The sequence below is a fragment of the Nansenia antarctica genome, assembly GCF_963989245.1.
Source record: "Nansenia antarctica genome assembly, chromosome: 16".
Classification (NCBI taxonomy): domain Eukaryota; kingdom Metazoa; phylum Chordata; class Actinopteri; order Argentiniformes; family Microstomatidae; genus Nansenia; species Nansenia antarctica.
Window position 1 is genome coordinate 15,086,338 of NC_137686.1, and position 17,500 is coordinate 15,103,837.

At 47.8% G+C, this 17,500-nt stretch overlaps 1 protein-coding gene across 2 annotated transcripts in view; it reads left to right on the forward strand.

Annotated features, from left to right (window-relative positions):
- The window catches only part of tesk2 (testis associated actin remodelling kinase 2), a 36,547-nt gene that overhangs the window by 5,069 nt on the left and 13,978 nt on the right, over positions 1–17,500 (forward strand). For both annotated transcript variants that reach the window (XR_013937852.1, XM_080546779.1), the window contains exons 3-5: positions 4,784–4,905; positions 8,441–8,489; positions 17,335–17,481. Coding sequence is in view for 1 of the 2 variants with exons in the window: in XM_080546779.1 (XP_080402905.1) it covers positions 4,784–4,905; positions 8,441–8,489; positions 17,335–17,481 (318 nt within the window). In the remaining variant the exon portion in view is untranslated. The remainder of the gene's footprint in view (positions 1–4,783; positions 4,906–8,440; positions 8,490–17,334; positions 17,482–17,500) is intronic.

The window sequence follows — 17,500 nt, forward strand, 5'->3', positions numbered from 1 at the left end:
GTCTATGAAGAGGACTTGTTGTAACCTATATACCATTTCCTCCTCCATGATCTGGGCGTTGCATGGATGGTTGGCCGTGTTCGTTTTCAATGCAGTTGTATGTTGTTTGAATACAAGGGCGTATTTTAGCTCGGGCTAGGGCTTGAGTAAATATGTTTTAACAATCGAAATCGCAATATGTCCAATATCCATATTGCTGCAATATCGGCCTTTCTTTGACTTTAGCCATTTCAAAGTAAAAGGCCGCTATTGGTCAATAAAACAAAACAAAAGTCACAGACACATTTGTTTCATTTGGTTATCGTATTCAGTTACTATCCTCTGACACTTTGACACTTTGTCCACGTTCTGCCGCCTTAAAATACATATAGACCGGCGCCTTGCATGGTAGCTTGCCGCCACTGGTGTGTGAATGTGTATGTGAATGGGTGAATGAGAGGCTGAATAAGGCGCTATGTAAGTCAGTCCATTTACTATTTACCAATATCTAAATATACTCTTGTATCTGGCCACAGGGCATAGACCACAGTACAGATGGAATGTTCTGGAGCATAACTCAAGACTCTCCACGCGCACCTAAAAGAACAACGACATCCTCAGTTTCCGAGCAGAGAGAAGAGACACCATGGCTGTGTTCGTAAATTCGCTCTGAGAGCACCGGAGCGCACGCTCAACGGGTTCAACGTCATAAAGGGACCCAAGTAACTTGATTGGACAAGAGGCATTTCCTCTTGCTGAGTGCTGATCAGATTTTTCTGAGCGAATTTACAAATGCAGCCCATGATGGTTGATGGTTCTAGAACCATGCACGGTACAGAATGTCTGCAGTGCTGTGGCTTCTAGAACAGCCACAGTGATCTATCTGTCTCCAGTAGCTGCCCATCCGTGGGATTCAGGGGGTTAAAAAACACAATCCCCCCCAGCTCTGACTTAGTGGGGGGATGGGCTGGCTGCATGGTGGTTAAGTGGGCTCATGCCCCAGTTTGAAGGGGGAAGTCATTACACCATGTAGCCTGGTCTCTCTCGGGAGGGAGGGGGTTGGGGGAGGGGGGGAGGGGGAATCCCCAACCTCTGTCCAACTTCCACAAAGAAAGACTTTCAGGCATGGCAGGCTTGCAGGCATTCCCCTTGCTGATCATGCGTCATGATTATGCGTCAATAAAAACTCTCCCCCAGCTTGCGTGAACTTGGAAAGTGGATTTTTATTTATTTATCGTGAATCACTACCATTACACATGATAGCCATAACATATTGTAGATGATTCTAGCCCTTTGCTACTGTAAGATGCAGCACCGAAGCAGTTGGCTTGATGGTTCAACTGACAGTGATAACTCAATATATTAGTGCAATTCGCTGTCTGCTTGTATCTGTATAAAGATCGGGATTGAATTGAAGGGTCAGCTTTGTGTGTCCGACTGTCCGTTGCTAGACCAGTATAGAGGAGAGGAGAGGAGAGGAGAGGAGAGGAGGTCGGAGCAGAGACAGATTGGAGGTGAAGCGCCTTGCTGCGGCCGCGTATGGGCCTTTGTTTGTGACAGGCTGCTCTCTCTCTTGGTGGGGAGAGAGGGGGAGGAGGGGGTAGGGGAGGTGGGGAGAGCGGTGTGGGGGGTTGGTGGTGGATGGTGGGGGAAGTGGTCTAAGAAGACCATCTGGTGGTACTTCACTCACACGGGGAAGACCAGCCCCTCCATCCCTCCCTCCCTCTCTCCTTCCCTCCCTCTCTCCTTCCCTCCCTCCCTCCTCCCCTCCCTCCCCCCCTCCCTGCCATTGGACAGGAACCTCAAGAGTGGCTGAAGAAGGCGCATGGTACCATGCAGAACAGTGGAGCTGGTGTCTGAATGCAGATAGCTGCTGCAGGCCTGTTCAGTACCTCACACTTCCTGACCCCTCTGCTCCCTGCTGTTGTTGATGACCTTGTATCTTTCTGAAAGAATCAGGCTACCGTGTGTTTTACCGTCAGGTGACACGTACGGCAAACGTACGGTTTGTCACCTATTTGATGTCACGTTTGTTCAATCATTATTGAACTGTTCTTGCTGTATAGAATGTTTCAGATGTCTATTATATTTGTATTCTATTGTCACTTTATTTTGTTGTTGTTGTTGTTGTTTGTGAGCTGCTGTAACGCCTTAATTTCCCCTCGGGGATCAACAAAGTATCTATCTATCTATCTACCTACAGTACCTATCTACCTACCTATCTATCTACCTATCTATCTACCTACAGTACCTATCTACCTACCTATCTATCTATCTATCTATCTATCTACCTTCAGTACCTATCTACCTACCAATCTATCTATCTATCTATCTACCTACAGTACCTATCTATCTATCTATCTACCTACAGTACCTATCTACCTACCTATCTATCTATCTATCTATCTCTCATCTATCTATCTATCTCTCTTTTACACCAGTGGAGGCTAGTGAAGAGAAATAGAAATCGAAGACGGGCTCATTGTAATGCATGGAATGAGGAAAGGTATCCTATAGGCAACAGGTATATTAGGCTACAGAGAGAGAGAGAGAGTCTCAGCCTCAGCCAGTCAAGTGTCATCTCATCTCCCCATTACAGCTAGAGGAAGTGAGAACCAGCAGAGCTAGATACCAGCAGCAGCTCACTCACACTACGTTCTCACCCGGACGCATCTCTCTTCCTGTAGCTATCTATGTCCTCCTTCTGAGAACGCACAATACCCAGATGTGTGCTACACACAACGGGGGCCATTCTGTCATGGTTTTGAGGCCGACATGTCATGTTGTCTGTCTGTTGTGGCTTATCAGACTCGAGCATTCATGTTTGTTTGTTTTAGCCTCTGTCTCTATTCTCTATTCATCGAGGGTTTGTCCTCTGTGGCTCCGTCGGTAGAGCATGGCGCTGACTGCGCTTAGGTTGTGGGTTCGATTCCCGCCCGGGACCGTATATACTGAAGCATTTTTGCACTCACTGCCACGTAAGTCTCTTTGGATCGAAGCGTCAGCTAAGCGGCCGAGCCTATATTCTATATGAACATGTGCCTCGGAGGTTCTGTGAGGTGGTAGATGTTGCTGTTCTGTGTGTGGTTTCTTAGGCAGAGAGAGCAGTCTTTTTTTAGCCTGTGTTTCAGTATTCTCTCAAATGATGGCTGGTGCTGTTGCTGCACAGACCGAAGCCAAATATAATACTCTTTAAAGTAGCCCATTTGTGGTACAGTAAGCCTAGGCCTCTACTTTAATTAAAGGCTGTTCCGTTGGTTTGAGTTGTACCAGGCCAACTAAATCAAGTACAGATCCTGACAGATGTGTTTGACTAGATCTAGGGCTGCCACCACCACCAGTACCGCTGGATGACAGTCTACTACTACTACTCATCCTTGATCTCATCCGCTGCAGCGACAGGCCTTGCCGTCGCATAGAACCCTGCATGGAACCCTGCATGGAACCCTGCATGGCAGTCCAGTGCAGCACGCTGACCTCCTTTAGCACGCCGGGAAGCAGAAGTGTTTACTTTCTATTGTTTTGGTTTTTGTTGCCTCGGAATCGTTTATTTTAAATATTTGGCAACTCTGCGTTTCTTTGCTGCTGAATAACAAAGCGACTTCCCCATAACCAGGGGATCTAGATACCAAAGGAAGCTGTGGTGGTGTTGGTGTGATTCACACAGGCATTTAGGCCGACTGTTTCCTTCACCAGTAGCTGTATGATGTGTCCCAGTGCGCTGCGTGTCTTAGTGCGGCTGCCTCCACCTGTGCGTGACTTGCGGCATGCCTGTACCTGTGCATCTACCTGCCTACCCCTGCGTTTCTAGGGGTACTCACATAGCCAACACTTGTCTTGTATCATTTCAGCTGCGCCACAGAGCCTCTGACTGACCAGTTTACATTTTATCCAAAGCGACTTACAACAAATACATCACAAGTACCGATATGTGAATCATCTATCCATCAGTCATCATGAGAAAAAGTAATCTATGCTAGGACCAGGGGCCATTGTCTGTTGCAATGCTAGAAGAAAGAAGAATTACTTTTTCTTTTATTATTAATTTATAGTAGGCCTAAAGAAACTGTACAGGGTAGTGGGGATGAGGAGGTCCTTAGGAGGGACTGCTAAGATTGGTCTTCAATCTACGTCCGAAACCAGATGGTTGTGTTGTGTGTTTCTCCTGACTAGGTGTGTTACCTCTGTAGGTCCAATGGTGTTCAGGTGTAGCCTAACTGACCAGGTGTGTGTGTGTGTGTGTGTGTGTGTGTGTGTGTGTCCAGGTGTATCCTAACTGACCAGGTGTGTGTGTGTCCAGGTGTGTGTGTGTGTGTGTGTGTGTGTGTGTGTGTCCAGGTGTATCCTAACTGACCAGGTGTGTGTGTGTGTGTGTGTGTGTGTGTGTCCAGGTGTATCCTAACTGACCAGGTGTGTGTGTGTGTGTGTGTGTGTGTGTCCAGGTGTATCCTAACTGACCAGGTGTGTGTGTGTGTGTGTGTGTGTGTGTGTGTGTCCAGGTGTATCCTAACTGACCAGGTGTGTGTGTGTGTGTGTGTGTCCAGGTGTATCCTAACTGACCAGGTGTGTGTGTGTGTGTGTGTGTGTGTGTGTGAGTCCAGGTGTATCCTAACTGACCAGGTGTGTGTGTGTGTGTGTGTGTGTGTCCAGGTGTATCCTAACTGACCAGGTGTGTGTGTGTGTGTGTGTGTGTGTGTGTGTGTGTGTGTGTCCAGGTGTATCCTAACTGACCAGGTGTGTGTGTGTGTGTGTGTGTGTCCAGGTGTATCCTAACTGACCAGGTGTGTGTGTTGTGTGTGTCCAGGTGCGCCACCGGGCCTCGGACCAGGTGATGGCTCTGAAGATGAACAAGCTGAGCAGCAACAGGTCCAACATGCTGAGGGAGGTCCAGCTGATGAACCGCCTGTCCCACCCCAACATCCTCAAGTAGGTTACCATGACGCTGTGTTACCATGACGCTGTGTTACCATGACGCTGTGTTACCATGACGCTGTGTTACCATGACGCTGTGCTGCCATGACGCTGTGTAACTTACCATGTGTTATTGGGTAGTATTATGGGCTGCTTCAGGTCAACTTCAGGTATGTTACTGTTACCATGACACCATGTTACCATGACGCTGTGTTACCATGACGCTGTGTTACCATGACACTGTAATCCAGATTAGTTTTTTGCAATCCAGGATCGGATCGAACTGGCTGATTTCTCCTAGTATGCTAGATAGGCTAGATCTGATCCTGGGTAGAAAAAAAACGAATTTGGATCATTCTGATGAAGGTTAAAGGTTTTGAAAGTCTGGGCCCACCCCTAGGCCTGTACAGTATGAGAACATCCCACTAATGATATTAAATAATTGCTTATATTTTAGGTTTATTGAACCACGTCTTTTTTTCTCTCAAATGGAATTTGTAAGCCTATTATTGATTTAAATTGAATGCAGACCTACAAAGGTCTTCTTGTGAGTAACACTAATGCCCTAATATTCATATAAAATCGTATTTTCTGCGTCAGGAGCTTGCCCCGCCGAGCGACTGCTTTGTTAATCCTCTTTATTTCCAGAAAGTGACGGAATATCCTCTCTGTTTGTTCTCCCTCCTTTTGATCTTTAAAAAACAGTCTGGGAGAGCTGGAGCCTCCAGTTAACATGACATTAGCCTCCTCTTCCTCCTCCTCCTCTTCCTCCCCCTCCTCCTCCTCCTCCTCCTCTTCCTCCTCCTCCTCCTCCTCCTCCTCCACCTCCTCCTCCGTAATGGAATCACTCGTCGTCTGATTGTGACCTCGATCTCCCGCGTTCCAGCGAAAAGCAGGTCACAAACCTATTAACAATGGATTAATCTAAAACGCCATCTGAAACGCCGCCCCGCCGTTTGGATTCCGTTGACATGTAGACCTAAGCTTAGCCTCTACCCCGGGAGGAACACTACCTCCCTTTCACTTTCTCACTTTCCTCCTACGGGCTTAGCATCCAAGGCTGTTAGTTAGTTCATTATTTAGTTAGTTCGTTAGTTAGTTTGTTAGTTAGTTAGTGTGTTTATCGTGGCAAGTTGCAGGCACCTAAATGGGACATTAGAAAAAGGAAAAGCACTCTTGCTTGCTTCTTGCTAGTTCACATGTATGTCTCTTGCTTGCTTCTTGCTAGTTCACATGTATGTCTCTTGCTTGCTTTTTGCTAGTTCACATGTATGTCTCTTGCTTGCTTTTTGCTAGTTCACATGTATGTCTCTTGCTTGCTTTTTGCTAGATCACATGTATGTCTCTTGCTTGCTTCTTGCTAGTTCACATGTATGTCTCTTGCTTGCTTCTTGCTAGTTCACATGTATGTCTCTTGCTTGCTTTTTGCTAGTTCACATGTATGTCTCTTGCTTGCTTCTTGCTAGTTCACATGTATGTGTTCATGTATGTGGGAAGATGACCAATGTTTCGGCCACAGGCAGGGTGTTTACATACATGTGGGTTTCGTCCACATTCTCGTACACAACAAGCATCCAGTAGGTCACACAACATCACAGATGCATTTAATCATGGAGCTGGGGGGAACATTAAAAACGGGGTTGTTTTTTCTGAACCCACTGAACTGGATGTCTTCTGATGGGAGTCCGGGGATGAAACTGTTTCGCGTTACACGAGTCTATGATCTTTTGTTTTATGTTGTGTTTTATTTTTTTTACGGACAATTAAATTTGAGAGGTTTCTAATCCATTACTAACCGCTAAGTAGTGGTTGACCCGCGTCCTCAGATGAATCCATCACGGCTTTGAATGATTTATCGTGGCGTCGACCCAAGTTATTCCATGTCTCTGGTTCTCATACCACAACTTGATTATTCTAATACTCTGCAGAGGAACACATTCTACCCTAACTAGTGAGTAGGGAGAGTGAGAGGCTGAGTCTGTGTGTGCTACAATCACATCTTTGTTGCAGTTACTTCTACCGTGGGGGGTGTGTGTGTCTGTGTGTGTGTGGGGGGGGGGGCTTTGAAGAGCACTCTGAGGGGGTCTTTGTTTAGAGAAATCCTATGAGGACCCTCAAAGTTGAGTCTCATGTTTATTGGGGCCATAACGACCGTGAATGCTCCAACAACAGTCGCTAGCCTGTGTACGTGTGTGTGTGTGTGTGTGTGTGTGTGTGTGAATAAATAAAATGTGAGTGAGAAAAAGAGAGAGAGAGTGTATGTGTGTGTGTGTGTGAGAGAGAGAGAGAGAGAGAGAGAGAGAGAGAGACTGTATGTGTGTGTGTGTGTGTGTGTGTGTGTGTGTGTGTGTGTGTGTGTGTGTGTGTGTGTGTGTGTGTGTGTGTGTGTGTGTGTGTGTGTGTGTGTGTGAGAGAGAGAGAGAGAGAGAGAGAGAGAGAGTATGTGTGTGAGATTGAGAGAGAGAGAGAGAGAGTATGCGTGTGAGAGTGAGAGAAGGATATTGATACAGTTAATGGGTGTCATGTAGAAAAACGACTTTGACTTGGGGCTTTCTGCTGCTGGCTTGTTGAGATGTGTGAGCAGTGTTTGAAAAAAAAGAAAAGAAAGAAAAGAAAAGAGAGCGAGATGGAATGCAGGTCCTTGTTTTTTCCTCCTTCCTGAAAATGACATTCTTGTTTGCACCCCTTGTTTGGTCTTGCCCACCAGTGTGGAAATATTTTAACCATTTCCTCTCCAGGTAGTAAAGGATTGTGGTTTCCCCCCTGAGAGGACCGTGCTAGCCTCAGGCTACATGGAGACCTTTTCACAGCTTGCAGACGGCCGACTCAAACCTCACATTTTACACCCCTGTGGATTAGCCTCGTAGCATCTGACTTGTCTATAGAAATGACTTGACGTGTGTCCATGAGAGGTGCCCAGCTGAAGAGGAGACGCACTCATACAAACGCACACACGCACACACACACACACACACACACACACACCACATTGTCCCTGTCTCTCTCTCCCTGTCATTTACTGACCAGTGTTTTCTGTCTGTGGTGTTTCTCCAGGTTCATGGGAGTGAAGTTCAGTGAACGCACACACGCATACACACACACACACACACACACACACACAGACACACACACACACACAGACACACACACACACACACACACACACACACACACCTACACACCTACACACACACACACACCACATTGTCCCTGTCTCTCTCTCCCTGTCATTTACTGACCAGTGTTTTCTGTCTGAGGTGTTTCTCCAGGTTCATGGGAGTGAACGCACGCATACATACACACACACACACACCGACAAACACACACACACACACACAGACACAGACACACACGCACACACACCACATTGTCCCTGTCTCTCTCTCCCTGTCATTTACTGACCAGTGTTTTCTGTCTGTGGTGTTTCTCCAGGTTCATGGGAGTGAAGTTCAGTGAACGCATACACACACACACACACAGACACACACACACACACAGACACTCATTTACTGACCATTTACAGTGTTTTCTGTCTGTGTTGTTTCTTCAGGTTCATGGGAGTGTGTGTCCAAGAGGGCCAGCTTCACGCTCTGACAGAGGTAAGAGAGGGATCACTGATTACCTCTGTGTGTGTGTGTGTGTGTGTGTGTGTGTGTCTGTGTGTGTCTGTGTGTGTGTGAGAGAGAGAATTATGAAAGGGTGTCTGTGTGTTTGTGGGTGGGTGCGCATGTGCACCTGGCTGTGTGTGTGTGTGTTTGTGTGTGTGTGTGTGTGACCAACTGCGCATGTGTAGGCACAGCAAGACGCCTAAACAACGATTTATTAGGGGGTTTTGTCAGGTGAACAATACATCACCTAGAGGACTTCAACCTGTAATTGCAAAAGAAAGAACATTTTGTTCCCCGGCAGGTACACACATGCACACACACACACACACACACACACACACACACACACGGCCAGGTGCACATGCGCACACACACACACACACGCGGCCAGGTGCACATGCGCACGCACACACAAACGCGCACCAACCCACACACACACACACACACACACACACACACACACACACACACACACACATCAGTATAAAGCCATCTTGGTGTTCAACCAGAGACCTAAGGGAAGACATCTACCAGGCGTGCGGGGTGTGTGTTCACGCTTGACTTATTTTTGACCTCTCCCCTGCGTGTGACTGAGTCACTGTGTGCCGTACTGTGCTGTGCTGTGCTGTGCATGCATGCGGTGTGATGCAGATAGATAACCGTGTGCTGATGATTAGCCTGTAGTGTTCAGTCAGCCAGAGGACCTGGGGTGATGAGTCGTGCAGCGTTGTGAATTGTGGCAGGAAAGGAAGTTGAGTTTGTTTATCTGTTGATGATGGGAGAAGGAGAAGTGGCTGACACGTACACACACACATACACACACACACACACACACGTACGCACACATACGCAAACTATCTCTCTCACTCTCACACACACGCACACAAACACACTAACTTTCTCCACACACACAAGCACTCACTCACACACACACACAGACACACACTCACTTTCTCCACACACGCACTCACTCACACACACACACACACACACACTCACTCTCTTTCTCCACACATACACACACACACCTCTCTCTCTGTCTCTCATACACACACACCCCCATACACACCCCCACACACACCCCCTCACACACCCCTACCCCCTCTGAGATACTAATCCAACTGTCTTGGGCGTTAACTCTGAGCCGCAGACAGTGAACCGCAATGAGGACACTATGGTGGTTTGTCATCCTGCTATTGCGTAAACAGAGGCCTGCACCGCTTACGCTACATCCCGACCTCCGTTATGGATGGCCCGTGGCAGCAGGGAGTAGCAGGGAGTCCCGTAGGAAACGAGGAGTCAGGTTACCATGCAGGCCAAAGGCCCCTGGCCCCCGGCCCCCGGTCTGGCTGCAGTGGCCTCCCCTGGCCTCCCCGGTCTCCTCTCAGTCAGCTGCTCCGGTCTGGCAGCGTAGGCCTGTCAGGATAGGGGGAAGAGATAAGGAGAATGTGTCCATACTGAGAATCTGCCCTCACTTGTCCTTTCCCTGGTTCTTTCTATGTCAGTTTATGGAGAGGGGAGGGGAGGGGGGCGGGGGGGGGTGGGGGGGGAGGAGGAGAGGAGAGGAGAGGAGAGGGGGAGAGGAGAGGAGAGGAGAGGAGAGGGGTGGAGAGGGGAGGGGAGGGGAGGGGAGAGGAGCGGATGGGAGAGGAGAGGAGAGGAGAGGAGGGGAGAGGAGCGGATGGGAGAGGAGCGGATGGGAGAGGAGAGGAGAGGAGAGGAGAGGGGTGGAGAGGGGAGGGGAGGGGAGAGGAGAGGGGGAGAGGAGAGGAGAGGAGAGGAGAGGGGTGGAGAGGAGAGGAGAGGAGAGGGGAGGGGAGGAGAGGAGAGGGGAGGGGAGGGGAGGGGAGGGGAGAGGAGCGGATGGGAGAGGAGAGGAGAGGAGAGGAGAGGAGTCCTTTCCCTGGTTCTTTCTATGTCAGTTTATGGATAGGGGAGGGGAGGGGGGCGGGGGGGAGGAGAGGAGGGGAGGGGAGAGGAGAGGAGAGGAGAGGAGAGGAGAGGAGAGGAGAGGGGAGGGGAGGGGAGGGGAGGGGAGCAGATGGGAGAGGATGGGAGAGGAGAGGAGAGGGAGAGGAAGCCTGGCTAGACTTTGGAGATGCATCCTCTCCATCTAAGCTAAATCTCCTGTATTGTCCTGTTCTGTCCGCTAAGCGTGGACACAGTTCCCCACCCTCTGCTTCCCGGCAGCCTGATACACATTACGGAAAGACGCATTAGGACTATTATAATCTGGACTAATCCACGACCCATGGGGGAGATTAGATTATTATGTGGAGCTGCTCGCGGCGGCCAGAGAAGACAATCTCCTGGGCTCTTTCCCCCTTTCATTTTGGGAACTGTTCCTTACTGCAGTCATAAACATGTGATTGAGTCATGTCATCAGACGGCCATTTTCCTAAGAATAGAACAGATCTGTCTGTGTGTCTGTCCATCATCTGCGTGACTTCCCACTTATTCTCCTCTCGTGTTTACCGCCTGGGGGGCGGGTGGAGGTGGAAATCGGAGGGCGGGGCTCTTTGTCACGCATGGAACGGAATGAGGAATGATATCAAACACACCATTCCTCATTCCATTCCATGCATTACAATAAGCCCTTTTTCCTATTTACATTTGCATTTTTTGGGCATTTGGCAGTCATGATGCTAGAAGAAGGAAGGACTTTTCAAATGTATTTTCAGTCGAGAAACTGTACAGGGGGGTAGAGGGGATGACGAGGTCTTAGGAGGGACAGTTAAGGTGTAGCCTGAAGAGATGGGTCTTCAGTCTACGGCAGAGTCTATTCTGCAGTCCTAACAACAGTGGGAAGCTCGTTCCCCCAGCGGGGAGCTAGGACAGAGAAAAGACGTGACCGAGTAGCTTAAATGCTTTCTACCTCCACTGGTTCACTGATGAAGGTAATGACAATGGACTGGATTTAAAGGGCTTTACATTGTCTTTGGGGGGGGGGGGGGTAGTAGAGGGTAACTCTCTTTATCCACTAACCCTGCTCTCTGATCGAAACAGTGAGACTGGCAGCAGGATTCGTCAGGGCTTGAGACGTCGAGGTTCCTAGCCCTGCAGTACTCCTACTCTTGGCAGGCAGACGACAAATGCGGGGGGGCTACAGAGGAATTTGCCGGCAAAGTCTCTGTAATCCTCTCCCGAGATGGTCCGTCTGCGGTGGGGGGGGGGAGACACCAGACTGAGGGGGTCAGACTCAGAGAGTCTTACCAAGGATAGCATGGGGGGGGGGTTCAGTGCTTTAGAGCCTTGCACGCAAGCACGCACAGACACACACTCACACGCATGCACACACACACACTCACACGCATGCACTCACTCACTCACTCACTCACGCACTCACTCACTCACTCACTCACTCACGCACTCACACGCACACACACACACACACACACAGATCACACACACACACAGATCACACACACACACATAAACAGTGGCTATCTTGCCTACTTGTAGAGCTTCCCACCAACACCTCTGTCTGACTGAGCTCATGTTGTCATGATTAGGCTACTTCCTGGACAAAGCCAGACGATGGAAAGTACAAATCAAGAGTGACTGCCCTCTTCCCGACTTGGCCAGTCTAATCCTGCTCTCTAATCCCTTGGAAAGGTTAATCAGGACAAGGTAAACAGGGGCGGAGTAGACCTCGCACTGTTCAAAGACTGGCCTACAGTATACACCTCTAACTGACCTCTAACTAACACTCAAGCCTAAACGTTACGTTAAAGTCGTGGATTTAAGTCATAGTGAGTGTTTTGACTATGTTATTTTATTTATATTTTGTTTATACAGGGGAAAGCCCTGATTACAGAACAAACAACAACAACAACAACAACAATAACAACAACTAAATGTATAATCTAAACACGTCAATATTTAGACTATTTCCGCTCAATTACATTTTTGGCATTTAGCAGATGCCTTAGTTTATCCAAAGCGACTTGCAACACATACAATACATTTGACTAAGTAAGTTAATCATCTATCAGCACACTTACGTGCAGTTTCGATAGACAACAATCATTCATAACAACAACAATCCTCCAAGATTAAATCTGCAATTCAGTTTCTGAAGTGGCTCAGTGAAACAGGGTGTCCTGCCAGTCGTTCCATTTACATTACATTTCTGGCATTTAGCAGACGCCTTTATCCAAAGGGACAAATACATTTGACTAAGTAAGTGAATCATCTATCCACCAGTCAGGAAAAAGTAATCTATGCTCGGGCCTGGGGCCATTGGCAGTCGTTGTGCTAGAAGAAGGAAGAGTTGAGTGTCGTCTGCGTAGCTGTGGTAGGAGAACCCATGTGAGAAAATTACCCAGCCAAGAGACTTGGTATCGAGGGAGAACAGTAAGGGCCCTAGGACGAAGCCCTGGGGGATCCCACGGCGATCCTCTCCACATCACCTGGTAGGAGCGATCTGCCAGGTAGGAGCGATCTGCCAGGTAGGAGCGATCTGCCAGGTAGGAGCGATCTGCCAGGTAGGAAGCAAACCAGGAGAGTGCAGAGCCAGAGATGCCCATTCCACACCCTAGAAGCACAGTAACTAAAGGCAGTTCTACCCAGCTCAGAGGAGACGTGGGACCTCAAGGACTGATCTTGAGACCTCCCCTGATAAACTGGGTCTCCTGGGCCCACTATTTCAATAACTACGGTACTACCAGTGATGTTTCATCTGGACCAGAATGATCTTTGTTGCAATCCAGGATCAGATCGAGCTGAAATCTCTTAGATAGATCTGTTTTTGAAATACAGGGCCCAGGGTAATAAGTGAAGTATGATACCTTGGGAGTTTCCGGATTACAGCTTTTGAAGTCAGTTTTGGAGTTGTATCTGGAACCATTGACGCAGAGATCCCCCAAAGTGAAAATAATTCCCCAACATTTTTTCTATATATTTTTTAAGTTCTTTTTTCTGAGTGGGGCAGTCCCACTCATATTTTTCATTTTATTGGACAGATATAGTGAAGACAGACAGAAAATAAGGAGAAGAAGGGACAGAAGGCATGTCAGCAGGGCATGGGCCGGATTCGGACCCATGCCAACATGGGCATATGTGTGCACTGTAGACCGCGGTGCTAGACCACTGGACCACCCCAGGCCACATTCCCCAACATTTTACGAGCTCTTATGAGTCTTTGGTGGTTTCCTCTGTGGTGGGTTTCCCACGTCCCGGAGTGACGTTGTGGCGTGCCCCCCCTGGTCAGCGCTCCAGGCCATCGGACGCAGCAGAGACAGAACTGGGTCAGTCAGGAGGTCTGTCCCGTCCTGTCTCCCTGCCCACTCGTCACCCGCTGGCCTCGTTACAGGGATGACACTCAGATTAATCATCTCAGTCATTGATTTGTTCACTTCGTTTCATTAATCTCGGTGGTTTCACTTGGGTTGCCTGGGATTATACAGATCTGTTGTTTGTGCTTGGGCCAACGCCGTGACAACAAATGGTTCTAGAACTTGGGCAAACATCCAGATCTGTTTGTGCGTTAGCCAACGCCATGACAACGACGGTTCGAGAATTTGGGTAAAGCACCTACTGACGTGGAACTTGTCAAGTGTACTGTCTTTTGTTATTTTCAGCTTTAGGGTTTTTCTTCAGGCTCGTCTTGTTTCAGTTGTGTTCCTAGTCATGAGGGGACGTTTGGCCAGAGCGCTCTGCAGTACATGTATTGACTGGTTGTTCTGTCTGGCTGTTCTGTGCCAGGCTTGGCATGGCTTCATCTGGTGTGCGTAGCGTAAAGAGAGAGAGGGTTACTTTTAAAACCTCTTATCGGATTCCCCCTTAGCTTTCCCCTTCCTTGTACACAGTCAGTCCCTCTGTCACTCTGTCGGTCAGTTTGTTCGTCATGATGTCATCAGTCAGTCAGTCCGTCAGTCAGTTTGTCGGCATCTGATTGGTGCTATGTTGAGTGTATGTGAGTGTATGTGAGTGTATGTGAGTGCTCAGACAGTCGATTGAGGTCTGTGGCAGGGCTCTACGCTAACCTTTTTCACTAGGAGCACATGTGCTCCTAAATGAAAAATGTTAGGGGCACACAAAGAAATTTAGGAGCACAGTGAAAAATGTAATTATAACACATTTTTATTAGTGATTTTGCCATTTTTGCACCAAAATCACACATTGGCCCATGCCTACAGCCCTACTAGACGCAGAGTTGATGGCATTGTATTATGGTAACTAGCTGTGTCAAGTTCTCCTGGTTAGCAGCATGTTCATTCATTCATCCATGTCATGCCTGTCAGCTAGCAGCTAGCAGCCCAGCCAGGCTTTAGGGCTAGGTCTGTCAGCTAGCAGCCCAGCCAGGCCATGCAGAGGTCTGTCTCCATGCTGCCCACCTCCCTGCTGCTGGGTCAGGCTACATCAGTCACACACGGTGGCCAGACAACTCCATATCTAGGGGTATTAAACTACCCCACATCCAGATGACCAGTCCCCAGCCCCATGCTGCCCGGGGTGGTGACATGTGGAGGTGGCCAGCCCAGCACGGTGCCTCTGCGGCGGCTAGCTGTTAGCACACCACCATCCCCGGGGGTCCCACCTCTCTGCCACACTCAAGTACAACATGTTGCATTTTCATGCCATTAGGCAACTTGCTTCCTAGGGTTTCCTAGGATTAGAGATGCATTTGGACTTCTGGAGTACCTCCACTACTTTCAATGGGTTCTGAAGGTCTGAGAGCTTTCTACTTTCTACCCTGGGTAGTTAACCCTGGTTGTAACCTTGGGTTCAAATCTGGAGTGTGTGGGACCAAATCTGTAGATGTGGTGAGCTAATGAAGCTAATGAAGCTTGAGATGAGAAAAGGGCGCTTGTCTCTTTAAGGCCCAAAAGGGAGTTAGCGATTAGCGATGTTAGCTTAGCGCCAGTTTAACAGAAGTAACTTCACTTTTAACATGACTTCCCGTGGTCGTAGCGGGCTGGCTGACGGCTTAAAATGTGGCCACACGGTTCGCGCAGATTTATTTTTAGAATTAAAAAAAAAAAAAAAAAGAGAAAATTATCGGTACTCGCACGTGTGCTCGTGAATTTATTTCTCTAGTCGCACAGATGTATTTTTAGTCGCAAATGCGAGTGAAATGGTCGCACTGTAGAGCCCTGTGTGGCCTGACTTCCTGGATGCAGTGACCAATATGAAAGGCTGTTACAATGACGAGGCCTACTGGCGTCCCCTATATGAACTTTGTGTAGAAACAGGATGTGGTTACTTAAGTCATGAGCATGTTTTCTCAAAGGTAATATTGACGTTTCCACTCGTTCGACTTTCTTGTTGAATTTGTTTGTTTGTTGTCTGGTTAATCCTTTTGCCCCTCAAGTCCCAGACAGATGATGTGAAATACAGCCAACACAGATCATATCCAGATCGAGATGCTAGTGTAAAGCCCAACCTTCCTGTTGTATTTACATTTACATTTGTGGCATTTACCAGACGCCTTTATCCAAAGCAACTTGCAACAAATACATTTGTCTAAGTAAGTGAATCTATCCATCAGTCATCATAAGAAAAAGTAATCTATGGTAGAGCCTGGGGCCATTGGCAGTCATAATGCTTTTTTCTTTTTTTTAATGTATTTATTCACAGTAGAGAGAAACTGTACAGGGGGGTAGTGGGGATGGAAAGGTCTGTAGGTACAAGTCTATCACTGTTGTGATCCTTGTATCTTCCCCTCAACTGTATCTTCTACAGAACATCAACATGTAGAGTGCATGCAACATGCACACCAGGGGAAGCTGGTGGAGGTCGAAATTGGAGGACGGACTCATTGTAATGCATGGAATGGCATGGTATATTTAAGCAATAGCTCACGACAGGCCGTGGTATATGCTTATTATATCACAGCTAAGGGGCGTTGTTCGGCCCGACGCGAAGCGGAGGGACGGCAACCCCCTTAGCTGTGATATAATAAGCATATACCACTGGCCTGAAGTGAGCTATTGCTTTTATAAAACGGTTACCAACACTGTCAATATGAATTAGAAAAGCACACTCAAATTCAAATAGTTTTTATTCGTAATTAATCATCTTAAATAGTTCCCCTCAAATAAAATAGTTCCTCTTATTGCAGTTGGTCGCTAAGCAACAACACTAACATTCTTTTTCATTAGCCTAGGCTACTAGCATTGTAGATTTCATAGGAATTTATCATTTATTTACACATTTTCATTATTTGCATCTATTTATTTACATTAATTTGGATGTCTCCGTTGATTGTACACCCACTAAAGTGCTGTTGTCACAGCGCGCGGCTGTAGTGGACGCAGGCAGGGCACTCCGAAAACGTCTCGACACATTTTCAAACAGGCTTTATTTTGATAAACAGACCACATATTGGGAATCTACATGGTTACTTTGCGTAGGATTATTCTTTTTTATTTTTTTTAAGTTGATAAAATGTCCTTGAGATTGAATTAAAAGTCTGTTATATTTGGAATGTTAACCGTGAAACAGGCGTATTCATTTCGAACTGTGATGAGGCTCTACTAATCGTAGCTGTGGTATACGCTCAATATACCACGGCTATGAACCAATCAGATTGCTTGATTTCACCCATCCGTTTTATAAGGTAGAATGATACCATTCCTCATTCTATTCCATGCATTACAATGAGCCTGTCCTCCCATTTCTACCTCCACCAGACTCCCTTGACACACTCACACACTCACACTCACACACTCACACACACACACACACACACACACACACACACACACACACACACTCACACACAAAGATGCTAGCTACAGACTCGGACTGTCAACCCTCCAACCATGTAACCTAAGCATTGTTCTCTTCCCCCCCCCCCCCCTTTTGTCGTCTCCCCCTCCCCCCTCTGCAGTACATCAACGGGGGCAACCTGGAGCAGCTGCTGGACAGTAACCAACACCTGAGCTGGTCCACCAGGGTGAAGCTGGCCTGTGAGATCGCCATGGGCCTGGGCTACCTGCACTCCAAAGGCCTCTTCCACCGAGACCTCACCTCCAAGGTACTTCACCTTGACTCAT